The 18,106-nt window shown below is 56.4% G+C and overlaps 1 protein-coding gene across 1 annotated transcript; it reads left to right on the forward strand.

The window, feature by feature from the left end:
* Positions 1-131: 131 nt before the first annotated feature.
* On the forward strand, positions 132-15,953 carry BPIFB3 (BPI fold containing family B member 3). The gene is made up of 15 exons (XM_039225357.1): positions 132-249; positions 968-1,124; positions 2,597-2,701; positions 3,140-3,280; positions 4,723-4,786; positions 6,775-6,835; positions 7,566-7,657; positions 7,776-7,955; positions 9,618-9,671; positions 11,035-11,205; positions 12,082-12,149; positions 13,349-13,391; positions 14,147-14,210; positions 14,927-15,003; positions 15,813-15,953. Exons 1-15 carry the CDS (start codon positions 138-140, stop codon positions 15,840-15,842), a joined length of 1,419 nt encoding a protein of 472 aa, XP_039081288.1. The 5' UTR covers positions 132-137; the 3' UTR covers positions 15,843-15,953.
* Positions 15,954-18,106: the final 2,153 nt, after the last annotated feature.

Below are 18,106 nucleotides of genomic sequence, written 5' to 3' on the forward strand. Positions count from 1 at the left end.
GGACGCAGAGGGCTGGGACGTGAGCCACTGCTTTCCCGGGAGTGAGGCTGGATGAAGCCGGTCAGGCGGGGGGAGGGCCTCAGGCCGGTGACGGGCACGAGCTGCTGCTTCTGCCCCCGATAGGTGTGCCATCGAGGATGTTGGCCGTGTGGTCCTTGCTCCTCCTCTGGGGTCTGGCGACTCCGTGCCACGGGCTACTCGAGACGGTGGGCACGCTCGCTCGGATCGACAAGGATGAGCTTGGCAAAGGTGAGCCCGAGGCGGGCAGTCTGTGAGGGCTCCAGCTGCAGTGCAGAAATCTGCACGGATAGGCCGAGAGCGGCTGCTTTGAGAAAGTGCCGAAAACGGGCCGGTTTCTCATCTGCTCGGAGAGCGCGGGGGCCAGAGGTTTGCTTGCGGGCGCCCAGGGGTGATCAGTTCACCCTCTCCTGAGAGGAGGGCTGCATGAGACGGGCTTTGGCCCTGTGGGGGCCCTGTGTCTGCCTCCGGGATGGGGCCGAGTGGGATGGAGGAGGTGGGGAGGAGGAGGCGGGCTGGTCCAGCGTCTCTGCCCCGTGTTTCCAGAGTGGGGACTCAACCACCCTGGAGCATTGGGTGTTCTGGGGCCCAGCGGCCCAGGGTGACAGTCTCAGGAGTAGAGTAGAGCAGTCGTGAATAGGAAATGCTTCAGGGAATCAACCCAGCCCGCCCCAGCCTTTCTCCTAATCCGCAGAGCCAGGCCAGGGGTGCCCAGGGAGAGCAGGGGTCACCTCCTCCAGCTTGGCCAAGGCCTGGTGGCTATGTGCTCCCGCCTTTGCTCCTGCCCTTTGTTTTGGTGCTACAAGGTGGCCCAGAGTCAAGGAGCTCTAGTCATACTATCGGTCCCAAACCCGATTTGCTGGATGACTTTGGGCAAGTCTCTGCCCTTCTCTGGGCCCTACTTCTCCCTTCGGTAAAATGAACCTTCCTCTGTCGACCCTCCCTGCAGCCATCCAGAACTCGCTGGTTGGAGGGCCCATTCTGCAGAACGTGCTGGGGACAGTCACATCTGTGAACCAGGGCCTCCTGGGCTCCGGAGGACTGCTGGGAGGAGGCGGCCTGCTGAGCTATGGAGGGATTTTTGGCGTTGTGGAAGAGCTTTCTGGGTGAGTCCTCACACTGTGGCCTCTCAACTGCCCGCATACTATGCGCCCTACAGGAAGGCTGTTCTTTTTTTTTTTTTTTTTTTTTTTTTTTTGCTTTGCTTCAGGGAAAAGAGGAGAAATTGTCTTCAATTTGTTGGCAGGCACTGGGGGTGATGTGGGGAGCCCTGCATAGAGACTCCTCGGGCCTGAGTCAGAAAATAATGAGTGTACTGTGTATCAGGGAACATGGGAATGGCAGCGAGTCCCTGTGGTTGAGGGCTCCAGTTCTGGGGCTGACTTCAGTGACTTACTGTGTGACCTAGGGCAAGTTGCCGAGTGTCTCTGGGCTAATCGGCTAATCGAGGTGTCTACACGGCTCCCTCCCACGCCTCCTTTGGGCGTTTACCAGAGCCCTGCTCTGGCTAGCCCCTCCTTCTCCCCTCCCCTGCCTTCAAGTTCTCCAGAAGACTATCACTCCCCTGGTGTTCCTGGTTTGTTTCTTGCCTCACTGCTAGGCTGTAAACCCCAGGAGGGTTGGGCTTGCTCATTGCCACATCCCCATTTCATTAATTGTGTTTGATACATAATAGATGTTCAAAAATATTTTTGAATGAATGGGCAAAATCACTTAATAGCTAATATTTATAACTTAACGACCACCTGGCCAGGGTCTTCTGTGTCACCAGCACGTGCTGGACACTGTAAATTGATTAGTCCATGGAATCCAGATGTAGACCATTATCAATGGCCTTTAGCAGGTGGATTGAGGCCCGCAGCAGTGAAGGGACCTGCCCAAGCTCTCCCAGCCAGAGGGTGGTGGGTGGGGGTGGGGGTGTTTAATAACGGGCCCTGCGGCCTGCCCCAGGTGGGTGGGAACCATTCCATGGTCGTTGGCGAATCAGGGGAAGGTCAATCTGGAGAGCCGGAGGAGTTACTTAGCTGACAGTGGATGCAGAGTGGAAGGAAAGTCAAAGGAAAGGTGTTCTAGACAGAAGGAGCAGCCTGGGCAGAGGCCCAGAAGACAGAGGAAGCAACCAACTGTGAGGAGCTGAGTTCAAGAAGCCACCTGATTTTATGTGCCTGAGCCTGGAGACAGGAGTAGGGAGACAACGGTCCCGGTCAGAGACCGAACCGGGACTGAGGCCGTGGGGCCAGGTGGGGAGCACACTTTAATTCACGGAGCCTCTAGTGAGGAGGACAACATTACATCTATTGAACACACGCTGTACCAGCTTCAACATCCCCATCAACTCACTTGTCTTTGCAACATTTGAGGTGAGTGCTAGTATTGCCCCACTTTACAGATGAAGAAACTGAGGCCCAGAGAGGTGAAGTAATTGGGCACACAGTTGGATTTATGGGTTACAGATGGGATGTGGGACACACCCACAGAGGGTCTAGGCACCACGTGGTCTGAGATGGTCCAGGCACTAAGGAACTGACACTGGTTCGTGTCTGGGAGTGAATGGCCCTCCCCTTGACTCCTGTCGCAGGCTGAAGATTGAGGAGCTCACGCTGCCAAAGGTGTCCCTGAAGCTGCTGCCTGGGTTTGGGGTGCAGCTGAGCCTGCACACCAAGGTGGGCCTGCATGGCTCGGGGTGAGTGCGCCCCTGGGAACCTCTCCCCAACTGCCCCCCACCCAGCCCATTGCTGCACGGGGGACCCCTGCTCTGTTGTAGGGGTCTCACCCCCATCTCACTGACACCCCTCCCCCCGTTTCCTCCCACCCTACTATCTCTCCAAGGGACTCCCACCATACTGGTCCCTTCCTGGATCTCACCCCATTACCCCTCCCCGGGACCTCCATCACACTGCCCCCCCATCTGCGACTTCCATCTCACTCTCCCTGGAGACCCCTGCCCCGTGGCGAAGGGCTCACTCGAGGAGGTGGGAGAAGAGGATGTAGGAACATGCAAAACGGGACCGGGAGGCAGTGAGTGACAGGACTAGCCCACAGCCCTGGGGGGCGTGGCCGAGGCGGGGCCTGTCGGGTGGGCCCCGCAGCTGGCCACGCCCCCAGCACCCGGTCTCTGCAGGCCCCTGGGGGGCCTCCTGCAGCTGGCCGCGGAGGTGAACGTGTCGTCGCGGGTGGCGCTGGGCGTGAGCTCTCGGGGCACGCCCACGCTGGTCCTCAAGCGCTGCAGCACGCTCCTGGGCCACATCAGCCTGCTCTCGGGGTGAGTGGGTGGCTTCCGCCTGGACGTGGGGATGGGGGGGTTCTCTCGGGAGCGCACACTGGAGCAGCTCCTGGGTCTCTGGCTGGGAGGATCCCGAACTCAGCCAGCTTCCTGTCGGTTCATCCTGCTTCGCGGACCCACAGGCTGAGACCCACCACGGACAGGGAGTACGGCCCAGCCCCTAGCTGGCATCACACACTCCTGGGCACCCCCCTTCTCCACCCCAGCCACCCTTGCCCGAGATGCTGTCGTCTCCTCTCCCAAATAGAGCAGACCCTGGCGATCTCAGTTCCCCAACTCAGCACACCAGAGACCCAGCTCTGCCCCTGACTTGCTGTGTGACCCCAGAGGAGCCCCCTCCTCTGGGCCCATCTGTATAATGAGGACCTAAATTTGATGGTCCAGAAGGCTCTGGCACTTTTACATCCCCCTCTTTCCCCAACTGATCAGGACACAGTGGCCCTCCCCACACCTGTGTTGAACTTTCATTCTTATGAGACAACTGAGGCCCAAAGAGGGCAAGAGACCTGTCAAAGGTCTCGCATGGATTGTGGCAAGGATGGGCATGGGCTGGTCTCTGGACTCCTACCCAAGGCATTTCCCCAGGGCTCTGCACCCACCCCCACCCCCAGGGCACCTACCCTTCCTCTGCCTCACACTTTGCGCCTCCCCATGAGTTTCTACATTCCAGGCAGACTCCCACACTCCCAGCCTATCTTCATCGCATGGCTCTGAGCGGTGAGGGGTAATCAGACAGCTCTGTGTTAGCTCCTAGGAATAGGGGAACCAGGCTTGCCTGTGTCTCCAGAAGGGTTTCCAGGTGGGGGCTCTGGGCTCCGTAAATCCCAATGGCTCCTTCCTGCTTCTCTGGGCTATGGGGGGGGCGGGGGGTGCTTGGAGGAAGTAGAGCCTGGATGGTGTTGGCGAGCTGTGGTTGTGGTTCTGTGATCGCCACCCCTGCTCTCTAGACCCCCTGGTATCCACACAGACCCGACCCTCCCTCCATGCATCCTTTTATTCATCTGGTCATTCATTCATTTGACAAAGACTCATTCATTCACTCAACAGATATTTATTGAGCCCCCACTCTAAGCCAGCTACTGTTCTGGACCCACATGTCACTTGTCAATAAATGTTGCAGGTAACAGGCATTTATGGAGCACAGACTGCATACCAGACATGAATACATTTCCCACTAAATCTCAGCAGTGACAATTCTTTAATGTGGGCAGTGTACGGGTGGCGCAACTGAAGTCATCCCCCTGATGTCCCTGGCGAGGCAGAGCCAAGATTTAAACCAGGTCTGCAAAGCGTGAGCCACACACATACACCCCACCCCCCACCAGGAGAGGAGACAGGAGATATCCAGGCCCCCCTTGTCATCCCAAGTTGGTGCTGCCCCTGTGTGGTGGCCACACCCTCACACTTCTCTCTCTGCCCAGGCTACTGCCCGCACCGCTCTTTGGGGTCGTGGAGCAGACACTCTTCAAGGTGCTGCCGGGATTGGTGAGTGTGTGGGGGCCACGGGCCACGCATGCCCCTCCCCATGACCGTGCCTCTCCTTCTCCGGCTTTGAGTAAATCTGGGCGCCAGGCAGGATTAGGCCGTTCCTCCCTTCCACGCCCACTAGCTAATCCCATCCTGACCTGCCCAAGAGTGTCCCAGGTGCCGCCAGCCAGTCTGCAGGCGGCCGGGCATGGTCTGTCCCCAGGCTTCCGGACCCTGACTCTACAGCTCTCGAGGGCCTGAGTCCCCTGCTCCCAAATCCAAGTCCCTTTCTTGACCCCTGCTGTCTTTGCCTCCTGCATTATTGTTGGTTTTATACTTTTCTTTATTTTTTAAAAGTTTATTTATTTATTTTGAGAGAAAGAAAGAGAAAGCAGGAGAGGGGCAGAGGGAGAGGGAGAGAGAATCCCAAGCAGGTTCCACAGTCAGTGCAGAGCCTAACGGGGGCCTTGATCCCACAAACTGTGAGATCATGACCTGACCCGAAATCAAGAGTTGGATACTTAACTGACTGAGCCACCCCGGCGCCCCTATAGTTTTCTTTAAACCAACTTTGAATTAAACTTGAGTCACTCAGTTTTAAGCTGAATTAAAGCTGAGCTCTGGGCTCGGCAAACATAGTCAGGAAACTGCATTCACATATATCGATACATCGGAAGTTAAGCGTGTTATAATTAAGCTGCTCCAGGGTGCGTGTGCATGTCTGCCTCAGCTGTCCTGGTTTCCTCCAGGGACATGAGCCATACCTTGGGCTGTCCAAAGCTCCCTTTCACTGAGGCCAGTGAGGGGACAGTCTTGCTGGGGCCACACAGCCAGCAAAGGACAGCCAGACCTCCTCACCAGGCCCTCTCCAGTGAGTCCTTGTGAAGAATAGCTGTGGGAGCCTGTGGTTGGCAAAACTGCCCTGGGCTTGAAGAAGCCAATCGGAAACAAAGTTCAGCAGGGAGAAGGGACGCTCCCAGCAGCAAGGACCCTGACCCAGGCCCATTTCAGGTGGATTTCAGCAAGGGGGAGTGGGTGTGTTTAAATCGCTGCCCCTAACTGGGGTCTCCAGAACAACCACCTGCAAGGTAGGATTTGCGTAGCTCTCAGAGATTTTAAAAACAAGAGTCAGTTACTAGCATGTAGAGACTGGGGGTTACTCGTAACAATCCAATTTCTGGCTTCTCTGGTGCAGCCGCCCACAGGGCCACACAGTACCTCCTCGCTGCAGGTGACACACGCTGGCGCCCAGCAGGGAGTTCCTCCCGCCCAGCACAGCCCCTCTGGTCTCCTCCTCCCATTTCTGTGCCGTGCCTGACCACAGAAGCCGTGGAGTTGGGGGCCCTGAGTGTAATGAAAAGGCAGCCCTCTCCTGTCTCTCTGTGACCTTGGGCCGGTCACCTTTCTTCTCCCATCCCAGCTTTAGAATGAAGGGGGACTGGCTCACTCTGGGGTTCCCGCTCCAGTGGACTCAGATTCTGTGACTTCCAGACGTGGGGTTCTGGAAGCCAGACCACTGTCTGTGTGTCCTCAGAGCCCAGTGAACACGCAGTGGTGTCGTGTCTGCAGCGGACACCCCGGGGCCCAGGCCTGACTCTCGGGCGGCCCCTCCTCAGTCTGAATGCTAGGTTGTCCAGTGCCCACCTGGACAGCCGGAGGGGCCCGAGACCTCAGAGGGGGCAGCCACCTCTGCTCCACGGGGAGGGCTGGGTCCCCCCACCCAGCTGGCCTCTGAACAGGGCCTCCCCTGCTCCTCCGGCGTCCTTCAGGTTTTCTGAGGGGGCCCACATAACGGGCCCTCTGCACCACCCCCTCCACCCTCGAACACTCCAGCCTCCAGCCCCGCCCTTGCCTCCCGCCTGTGTGTCCCCCAGTCTGTCTGCATGCCCTACTTGCCTTGGTCCCCAGGACCAGAGAGCAAATCATTTAGAGAAAATGTAGCTGTCCCCTGCACTGGGCTGGGGCCATTCCTATTTTCCTGTAACACCTGTCTCTTCCGGACACAGCTGTGCCCCATGGTGGACAGCGTGCTGGGCGTGGTGAACGAGCTCCTGGGGACCGCGCTGAGTAAGCCGGGGCCCAACCCCCTCCTCCTTGCCCCTTCTCCCACCCTCCCTCCTGTTACCCCCGGGGGTGGGGGTACCAAGGGAAGCGGGAAGGGGCAGAATTCTGGGACCTTTCACTCCCTCCGCAGATGGATGAGGTCTGATGGTGGGACTCTGGGTGGAGGCCAGTTCGCAGGGCCTGGAGGCTCCGAGCCATCCGGGTCTCTCCCTGCCGGAGGCTGCCGGCCAGTGGCCCAGCACCGATGGTGTGTCTGGCCCCCTCTGAAGCACGAGGCAGATATTATTATCTGGACAAAGTGACTGAGGCCCAGAACTTACGTCAGGAGCCCAAAGTCCCACAGCCTCAGTGGTCCTCAGTCTCCCTGACCCTTATGGAGACATGGATGCCTTTGAAAAATATCAAAAGGCATACGCAGGATAAGGACAGAAAATTAAGGGCACCTATGTCTCTATATGTGGCATTATGTGACAGAGGCAGGACAATGTTGTAGTTCGTGGCACTAGCTCTGGAAAAGAGAAGCCCTCACTTTGCCACTCTGCGGCTTGTGTGACCTTGCGCTGGTGACTTCCTCTGCCTGAGCCTCAGTTTCCTGATCTATAAAATGGGGCTGACCATAGTGTTCAAGTGGATGCCTAGTGGAAGGCCAGGCACTCAATCAATAGAAGTTGGGCCTATTATTACTGGGGCCTGGGCTCATGGCATCTGTCTCCCTCCTCCCCTCCCCTTGCAGGCCTGGTGCCCATTGGGGCTCTTGGGTCTGTGGAATTTACTCTGGCCACGCTGCCTCTTATCTCTAACCAGTACATAGAGCTGGATATCAACGTGAGTGCCCGCCAGGGCCTGCCCACAGCTGGGGGTGTGGTGGGGTGCTGGCCGAGGCTGGTAGGGGGCGCTGTCTCCAAGTGAGGGCGGACGGGCCTCTCTGTCTCCTCCTGTACAGCCCATCGTGAAAAGCATAGCTGGTGACGTCATCGACTTCCCCAAGCCCCCGAAACCCATCAAGGTGCCCCCCAAGGAGGACCACACATCCCAGGTGGTAGTGCCTCTGTACCTGTTCAACACTGTGTTTGGGCTCCTGCAGACCAACGGGGCCCTTGACATAGACATCACCCCCGAGCTGGTGAGTGTGGCGCCCTGTCCCACTATGGCTTCACAGTGCTAGTGACGAGAGTGACAAGCGAGTCATGTCATCACTGGTTAGCCTCGACTAGCCCCTCCTCTGTATTTGGAGAGGGTTGGACAGTTTATAGCGTGCCTGTGCTCACTCTTGTCCTTGTGCCAGACATCAGTAATCGATAATGGGTCTCTACGTGGCTGAATCTGAATGGGACCTCTGAATCCTTCTCAACATGGCACTCCAGGAAGTGACCTTTGATTGGTCAGATCTGGCATATGAAATGTAGCTAGTTTTCCATCCCTGTATCATATGAGTCCTTCTGGAGTCAGAGCCCAATTTTATACTAACGTGTGAATGACTAACACTTCCACTGCTTTCTCAAGAGCAGATTTGACTTGGAGAGAAGAAAATTAGGGATGGACTGTACCAAAAGTCACTTGGACATTTGTTCTAAGGCCTCTCAGACCTCTCTACTTCCATTCTGGCCCTTCTCATACCCTCACAGACATCTGGAAGGCCCAACCCCCAGGAGGCCCACCCAGAGGCATTTTTTTGGTCTCACCCCTTCCAAAGGCAGTGAGTCTGAGCCACCTGGGGCCCCTGCCTGCAGCTTAGGCCGAAGGGAGCAAGGGTTGATCACTCACTTCCTGCAGTGGGGGTCCAGAGAGTGCTCTCAAGGCCTATGGGAGGTGGGAATAGCCCTGAACTGGGAGGCAGGTGTATTCTAGCTGGGGCGGGGGGGAGGGGGTGTGGACTGGGAAGGCCAGGGAAAGACTGAGTGTGAGAATGTGTGTGTCTGAGCAGCTTGTGGGTGTGTGGGTGGCAGGAGAAAGGGACCTTAGAGGCTATGTCCTGGTGCTGTCCATCCCCATGGTGGCAGCTGTGGGTTAGGTGAGGGTCTGGGAATCCTCTGATTGGGAGAGAATGTGTTTGTATATGTATCCTGTGAGAACGGTCATGTTCTGAAAAGCAGGCACGTGTAGTTCAGGGACCCCAAACGTCAGGGCTGGGGTGCTGGGCCATTACCGAGGAAAGCAGGCCTGATGGGACTGTAGTGGGCTAGGGGGGCTGTGCCCCATTTCTCTGGCAGCTGCCACTCAGCTCCCCCAAGGGGATGGGGTACAGACCCAGTGTGACCAGGTTTTCCACATTTTTAGCCAGAGCCTGGCAAGTTTACATGCAATTTCTTGATTTGTAAACACTGGAAGAAAATTCATAGTTTTTGAAAACACGGTTTGGATAAAGGGCAGAAATGTCTGGGGCCAGATCCCTGGACCTTCAGTTTGTGAGCCCCAGCAGAGGAGTTTAAAAGTTCTGGAGTGAGCCTCCCCAGGTCAAATCCTGCAGCGCCGCTCACCAGCTTATGATCTTGGGCCAGACCATCGGGCTCCCCATCTGTACAATGGGAGTAATCATAGCACCTACCTCTCAGCTAATGTAACAGATGGTGAAATGAGCAAAGGCCCACAAAACCATTGGTGTGTGCCTGGCGAGTAGTAAGCAGTCATCATTGGCCAACAGGAGGAACGTGAGTGTGTGTGTAGGGTTGTGTGTGTGTGCTTGGCAGGGGTGGGGTGGGGTGTGGGCAAAACTGTTTTGTGCGTGCTGAAGAATTCCTGTCTTGTCTCCGTATTCACCCTATACCCTATTTGGCCTTGGGTCCAGGTTCCCAGCAACGTGCCGTTCACAACTACAGACCTGGTGGCTTTGGTCCCTGAGGTGAGTGGCTTTCATCATTGATGAGCCTGAGTGAACTCCAGAATCTTTCCCAATACAGCTCTCCAGACAGCTGCAACTGAATGTCAAGTCCAAATTCCCACTCAAGTTTGAATCGCTTACACGTAAACTTTCCTGACAGCAGATGTTTGCTTGGAGAGGAAAGGATCAGAGTTTCACTGCCCAGAAGTCAACTGGGTATTTGTCTTCTCCGTGACAGAGAACGGGAGAGTCTTCCCCTCTTTCCGCCTGCCCCACTTCATCTTGGTCTCGGTCTTCTGTGCCCCCAGGGAGAAGACTCCAGGTGCTGGCCTGGAGGAGGGAAGGGAAAGGAGAGGGCTCAGGGAGGTTTGACTAGTGCTCATCAATCAGTATGTGTGACGTCAGGGCCTGGCTTCAGCTTTCCTGACTGTTCAACTAGGGCTGGACCAGCCACTTGCTAGCTGTGGGATAATCTGAACTCATACTGAAGTTGAAATGACTACTACAAGGTCCTTATGTAATAGCAGATTCTGATAGAGGCTGGGATGAGGCCCAGAAGGTCTGGGTTTCTACTGGGGAAGACAGAGGGGGCAGCTGAGTTTGGGGACACAGAGGCAAACTGAATCCTTGGTGGTGGTGATTCAGATCAGCCTTGGTAGACGTGGTAGTGTTCTCTGCCTCTTGGAGTCCTTGGCCAAAGGGCGTAGGAGTCTTAGGCAAAGGAAGAGATAGAGCTAGACATTCAGAGGAACCTCCTGAGAGCAGGAGTCGTGAGATGGAAAAGAACTTGGGGCAGCAGAGGTGGTAGAAATGGGGCTTGTGCCCACAGCGAGCCGGGCCGTGTCCGTCCGGCTCAAGGAGCCTGGGCCTGTCTCTGGAGCCTGCAGCCTTTGTTCTCACAGCGCCAGGGCTCCCGCTTTCAATCTGATTCCGAGGCTTCAGAACCTATGGACACATAAGGATGGAATCCGGTGACTCCCAGTCCTCATGACCCTGCAACTCTGGGAGTCTGGGCTTGGGTTGGTCCCCAGATCCCAGTGTTCAAGTGACTCAAAGCTTCTGTGATTCATGGTTCCCAGCACTTCTGTCATTCTATGATGTCACGGTTATGAAACTTGGAATCTCCCAACCGTGTGATTCATTCATTCAGTCAACTACTGCTCGCTGAGAACCTGCTACATCCCAGGCCATGGGCTGATGTCTCCCCGCTTGAATGTCAGCCTCACGGGCCAGGAGCAGGACTGTCTGGTTCAGGCTGTAACCTTAGCACCCAGCACGGTGCCCGGTGCTCATTAGGTGCTCAGTGAGTGTGTGCTGGCAGAGTCTATTATTGGGGCATTGAAGCTGCCTTCATGGCCCCCGCCCGGCCCCTGCCTCTCTCCAGGCTCTGGGAAAGTTGCCCCCAGGCCAGCAGCTCCTCCTCTCCATTCGGGTGAAAGAGGCAACGTCGATCACGCTCCAGAACAAGAAGGCCACAGTGTCTATCCCAGCTAACATCCATGTGCTGTTCTACCGCCCTAAAGGGACCCCAGAAGCCCTCTTCGAGCTGAAGGCGGTGAGTGGGGGGGGGGGGGAGGCGCGGGGAGGAGCCTGGCCCTCAGGCTGTGACGGGGCTGCCCTCTCCAGGACGCAGGGGTGCCTTCCCCCTGATTGCAGAGCGGGAGGCCCCGCATGGCACACAGCACAGGAAGCCCCCCTCCCCGCCACTGTTGTCATCTGGACCCAGTCCGGGGTGCCTGCTCCGTCATCACACCCCTGTCCTGGCCCGAGTCCTGTCTGCCCGGCTTTCCTCGGATCTCAGGAAAGACTCCCCATCTGCTCAGCTTCCCTGTGCTCAGACATCTCTCAGATGACCCTCGGGCTTCCTCCTGGCCCTCCATCTTCGCTAGTTTTCCCAAAGGCACCTCTGGGCAGAGGCGGGGCGCTGCCCTGCTCACTCTCTGCCCTGCCCCACCCCTCTCAGGGCCAAGCACCTTCACCTGGCACTCAGTGCCCTCCAGCCTCATCCTCTGCCTTTCCTTCTCCCTAAGCCACAGTTATTCGGGGCCACCAGGTCCCAGCTCCTCAACTTTGTTGGGCAGTGCCCACCGCCTGGAGTGCCGGCTTGGCTTCATCTTTCAAGACTCAGTTCAGGTGTCACCTCACTGGGGGGGCACCTTTTCCTCGCTGTAGGCTGGACTGAGGGTCTCTCCAAGCTCCTGGAGGCCCAGAGCTTCCTCTCATACAACAGCACTCACCCTCAGTACTGCAGTTCTTGAATACCAGCACCTTCAAGTTACCTCCTCATCCTCAGAGCCCAGCATGGGCCCTAACACACAGTAGGGCCACAGTAAGGAATCGTGGAGGGAACGGGTGGGTCCCCTGTTGGCCCAAGGGGACCAGCTCCTCCTGCTGAATTTGTGGGCAACCTCCGCCTGCTTTTTCCATGCAGGTTTTGACTTTAAATGCCCAGCTGGCCCCCTCGGCTACCAAGCTGCACCTCTCGCTGTCCCTGGAACGGTAACATGGGGTCCTGGGCCTTGTCTTTGGGACAAGAATGAGGGACCCCCTAGAACCACCTCCCATTCACTGAGCATCCCCAAGTTACCAGCATCTTCCTTGCCTCCAGAACCTGCCAGGGAGGGGTCGGTTTTAGCCCATTTTACAGATGAGACAACGGGGGCTCAGGGAAGCAGGATCCAGAGCAGGCTTCTTCCATTGCACCTGCTCAAAATCTGACCTTGGGAGAGAAACCTGGTGCCGGACACGGAGTCTGCACTTCTGAGTTACCAGCCACAGAGGCTGGCCACAGAGATAACTGACATGCTTTGCTATTCATGTGGACGCTTACTCTCTCGTGGCTCCACCCTGTGGTAACTAGGCTCCATAATAGTCATAAGAGCCAAGATGCTGATGTTGAGGATGGTCCTTCCCGGCACGTGCACAGCACTTTACAAAGTGCTGGCTCTTTGCTAGCACTTTGCAAAGCTCAGGCTCGCACGGCAGGTTGTCCCTGGAAGCCCGTCTGCAGTCTGGGCCTCCACCCTCCAAGCCCAGTGTTGTCACCATGGCCTGAAGCCCTGGGGACCTACCTGTCCCTCCCCTGGACACAGGGGATCTCCCGGGGGCCTCTGGGACCTGCCTGTTCCGAGTCGTAGGCACCCGGTGCTCACTGACCCCATGTTAGTGTCCCCTGCCCGCCCCTCAGGCTGCGACTCCCCCTGCAAGGCCCCATTTCTAACCTTGCCCACGCCCTTCCTGGTGGCAGTTCGTGCCTCAGGCTTCAGGAAACAGAGGCGCGCATCCAGGCTCTGGCCCTGGCCCTGCATTAGGGTCAGCTGGGACCCATCGGCGTTACTGTCCTCACTGCTTGCATGCCTGATGCGGGGAACCCTGTGTCCAGTACTTGGTCTGTGGGAGGGCTGCTGCTTAGAAGGGTTCAGCCACTGGCCCAGGGCCAGCTGGGAGTGACACCAAGGCTCCAGGGGCAGAACGTCAGACAGGGCAGTCATGATATCTCAGAAGGAAGTTAGATCCCTTCAGGTCCATTTTACAGATGGGAAAACTGAGTCTCTGAGTCGAGGCTGGATAGAGGCAGAGTGGGGCCTGTCACACTGTTTCCCGATCCCGGACAGCTAGGAGTGGGACACGCTGGGGGCGGGGTGGGCAGGCGGGGTGGTGGGAGCTGGGGCTCCTCACATCTCTCTTCTCTCTGCCAGGCTCAGTGTCAAGCTGGCCTCCTCCTTTGCCCACGCCTTTGATGTAAGTTCCTGGGAGACTGAGTGGAGTGCCAGTGTGAGGGTCTTCAAGTGGGCGGTGGAAAGGGGCAGGAGGAGTCATGGGTCGCATGACTGAGCTGGCCTCAGTCTGGGCTCTGCCCCAGCAGAGAGTGGCCAAACACCGGAGCAGGTGTGCATGTGCGTGTCTGTGTGTGTGAAATAGTCATCCTCTTAGGAAAGTGAATCTCATCATCTTCCAAAGCCTTGGAAGTTCACAAAGTTGAAAACCTCTAGAATCTCACGAGGGTTCAAAATTCTGGAACTTCGCACAAGTAATAATGTCCTGGAACTCAAGAAGTTCTAGCATTTCAGAGCCCCACGAACCCTCAGTGTCCTGCTTCTCAGAGTTCCGAGGTCCTGGAGTCTCTCAGTGGTCTCAGGTTCTAGAACATTCTAAGGGCCCCTAAATGAATAACAATCTAAGAGCAGACCACTCAGCATTCTCCTGGAGCTGGCCGTGTTTTTCTGCTCTCTTTCTCAGGCACTGCCCCTTTCAGGCCCCACAGACCCTTCTTCGAGGAAGACAACTTTTCCAAGCTCATGGGGTCTGTGTTAAGCTGTCCTAAATCAGAGTCCCCTTTGGGGACATTGATAGACAGCCACCCCAGTAAGCCCAGGAACTGGGTCCTGAGGCTTTGGGGAGCCCCAGCAGCTGGACCTCTGGATTCCATCCCTGGGGAGGGCTGGGCTGCTCCCTGAGAAGCCACGCCTCCCAGCCGTCCCCATTCTCTGTTGCAGGCGTCCCATTTAGAAGAATGGCTCAGTGATGTGGTCCGGGCAGCCTACGTGCCGAAGCTCAATGGTATGGACGGACTTTGCTCCCTTCTTGGAAACATGGAGTGTCTGAACTCAGGATTGTCCATTGCTCTGACAGAGACACTGAGGCCAGAGAGGGGTTGATCCCCATTTCTAAGATGCAGAAACGGAGGCACCAATGTTCCATTTCAAGCCACATTGATTAGCACCTCCACCACACCAGACCCGGGACCCTGAGAGCTACCTGACCAGTGTCCTGTCCTCAAGCTCACAATCCAGAGAGAAATAGTCATATAAACAAGTGATTGGAGTACAGATGAGTCAGGGCCGCCTGGGTGACTCCATCAGTAAAGCCTCCAACTTCGGCTCAGGTCATGATACTACGGTTCGTGGGTTCAAGCCCCGCATCGGGCTCTCTACTGACAGCTCAGAGCCTGGAGCCTGCTTCAGATTCTGTGTCTCCCTCTGTCTACCCCTCCCCTGCTCCCATTCTGTCTCTCTCAAAAATAAATAAATAAACATGTAAAGAATTAAAAAAAAAAAGAATATAGATGACTCAGAGTGTGCAGGGGGCTGACAGAACCTGAGGGGAGCCACTGATGATCTAGATATAGAAAAGGAGCATTTTTGTTTGGGTTTAGTAGGATGGGTATGAGCCTACCAGGAAGGGAAACTAAGTCCCCAAGGACAGAAATGGCCAGCTTGAGGAAACTGGTCCCAGCCCCCCACGTACCTTTACTTTCAACCTTTTCCTTTTCGCAGTGGACCTGGATGTTGGAATTCCCCTGCCTAAGGTTCTCAATGTCAGTTTTGCCAACGCAGCCCTGGAGATCATAGAGGTGAGTGTCTCATGCAGGCATGGCCTGGCCGGGCTTTAAGCTTCTCTCCGGAGATCCTTGCTTAAAACCCCTGAGGGCAGTGCCCTGCCTCACCATCTGGTCTGTCTCTGTACTGTTTCCTAAGGGGCGCAGGGCATTACAGATTCTTCACCTGGGAACGGCAAACCTATGACATGTGCTACACCCCTTCCTGCTTGCCATGGCTGACACTGTCACTGGGTCACAGAGTCCTTTCCTGTTGAAGTCAAACACATGTCTGACCTGTAGGATGGACTCTCAGATTCATTCCCAGAACCACAGCTCCACTGGCCCTGGGGTAGAAGACACCATCTCTCCTTTACTCTGGGGCTGCGGCAGGCACGGCTGGTGGATCATGACACTTTTCTTTACTGAGTAGCAACATGGCCTCACAATCCTTTTCATCTCTGAGTCTCAGAATGGCTGTGGGAGGTGGGCAGAGTCAGGAGTTATGGACCCATTTCTCAGATGAGGAACAGGGATAAAGGAGGTCAAATTTCTGGCCCAAGGCCACACAGGAAATTAGCAGGAGAAATGGCACTTGAACGTGGGTCTCTTGACTTCACTTTGAAAGTCGGTGACCTCTCCCACGCTGGATGTCATTCATTCATTCGTTCGCTCCTTCGTTCCGTGCCTGCATGCCTGCTGTGTTCCAGGTTCAGTGCTAACTCCAGGGCTCAGGGCCAAGGGCAGGGTGAGGGGGAAGACACAGGTGGCACAGAGGTGGAGGCATGGCAGGGGTCTTGGGCACAGGGACCCGGCTGGTCTAACAGAACCGTCTCTCCCTGCAGAACGCCGTTGTGCTGACCGTGGCTTCCTGAAGCTGAGAGACGGCCTTGTGCCCTCCCTGTTCGCTGCCAGAGTCTGTACACCCGCCCACTCTGCCTCAGTTTCCCGCCCAGTCTCTAGCCTGCGTCGGTGACAGTATTAGTGTCCCTTACCCACCCAGGGCCACCCAGGCCCCACAGCTCTGCCCCCACCCCCCCCACCCCCGCCTGGGGCTGGCCACAGGACTCCGCTTCGAAGAGAGCTCTGGCCTCCGTGGGGAGTTGTGAGCTTGCAATAAACCACTGCTCTGTCTCAGCACCTCCTGGCTGGTTTCTTCCCCAGTCACGAAGGGGCTGATCGGCCTCTGTTTCTCTCGCCAGCTCCGGTCCAGAGCTCCCGGGAGGCAAGGGACTTGGGGCCTGGTCACTATAACTTTGTGTCCCACACTTACCTGGTTGGCCTGGGAAGCCCCTGTGTCTTGTTCCGCCCTCCTCCACCTCTACCTCGAGCTCCTCGTGGCCCCTCCCCATTCCTCTACTCCCCTCCCCCTCTCTGCTTCTCAGTACCTATCTCTAAGTTGTCTGATTCTCTCCCTGAGACAGAGCGGGACAGGGACTTCTCAGAGGTGATGTCTGAGCTGAAGGGTGAATAGGAGTCTTTCAGGAAGAAGAGGAGCCAGCATTCGAGGAAGCAGGGATTGCCTGCCCTGGAGGGATCCCTACTGCCTGCCCATCGGTGGTGGACTTACCCGGGGACAGAACACAGCTACACTGAATGCACACACTGGTGCCACACCCAAGACCATGCAATGGCAGAGTTGGATTGGGATACTGGGGGTCCCCCCTCGGTCTGGGCTCCTCCCCATTGCTCAGGATGGGTCCTGGGGAATGGCCCCACATTGGCATTTATGGGTGGGTTTAAGGTGTCAATAAAGTTTTGGGAACTGCCTCCGGATTTGGGGAGACAGAAGAGAGTTAGAGCCCATCTGAAAGTTTGTCCACCATGGGAATGACCCTGTGACCACCCATCAACCCGCCCACCCTCCCACCCTCCTTCCTCCTCCCTCATCCACTCACCCTACAATCGTGGGAACCTATTGGTGTGTATGCCAAGCCCAGTGCTAAGTGGCATGCTAGAATTTCTTTTTGACTCTTTTCTCACTTCCATTGTCCTGCCATTCCTGTCCAGAACAGGGCAATGGTTAACTGAGTGGCCCAGGTTAGCTGCCCGAGTTCAAATCCCATCCTCCCTGCTGATTAGCCATGTGACTTTGGGCGCATCATTCAATCTCTCTGACTCTCTATTTCTTTGTCAGTAACTTGGGGAGGATAGTAATAAGGTTCTGAGGGTTACCCAGCCCTCAGGATGGGGGCTCATGTTTCTGTTCTGCCTCCATCTCCTCCCTTCTCTCCACCGGCACCCAGCCCACCCTCCTCATCTCTCTGCCCCTCCTTCCTCTCTCCCATCCCATCCTCCGCCACCCCTTCCTTGACCTCATTTGACCATCTCATCACTGCTGACAGCCCTCATCATCTGGATTCCCGCTGCCAGCCGTAAATCATCCGAAATCCCAGGATGGCATCTGAAACTGCCCATGCCCTGGCCGCAGCCGGTTCCTCTGGGAGCACGGAGAAGGAGCAGAGCTGTCTCTGTGTCTCAGGCTCCTCATCTGTGAAATGGGAATACTCGAGGACTCACTCAGAGGTCATCTGAGGATTCAATAAGGGAATGTGAAGCAGAGTGAGTGCCTGGCAGGTAGTAAACGTGCGGGATGTGGAGCCAGGCCCTTGCATGGCTCTTCTGTCTTCCCGGAGCACCAGACCGCCCTCCTCCCCCCACCCCACCCCAGTGTGCCTGGCTAACCCCTGGCATCCCTCAGCACACAAGGTACCTGCAGCCCCCAGCCTCATTGAGCTATAGGCAGGGCCCACTATTGTACCCACCACACTGGGTTGTCCGCATTTTCCCATGTGGCCAAGAGCACGGCAAGGTCAGGGACAGGATCTGCCTCATTATGGTGAGTCCTGTGGCCTCACGGAGTCGCAGAGAGAGAAGCTTACCTCCACTGGGCACCAAGTGGGATCAGTCTCGTGTTACCTGCTTAACACCCCTTATCTTACTTCGTTTTCCTTGCAACCATAATCGGTGGATAGGCTCTCTCTATTTTACGTATAAGGAAATGGAGACTCAGAGAGATGGGAAATGGGACAGCTCCTCAGTGGTCGAACCAGGGCTTGAACCAGATGCTTCTGACCCTAGTTCCACAGCCTGGACTTTTCAGGGCTATGGAATGACTCTAAAAGTAATACTTGCTACA

Source organism: Hyaena hyaena, unplaced genomic scaffold (genome assembly GCF_003009895.1).
Source record: "Hyaena hyaena isolate Hyena2069 unplaced genomic scaffold, ASM300989v1 scaffold_2073, whole genome shotgun sequence".
NCBI classification, from domain to species: domain Eukaryota; kingdom Metazoa; phylum Chordata; class Mammalia; order Carnivora; family Hyaenidae; genus Hyaena; species Hyaena hyaena.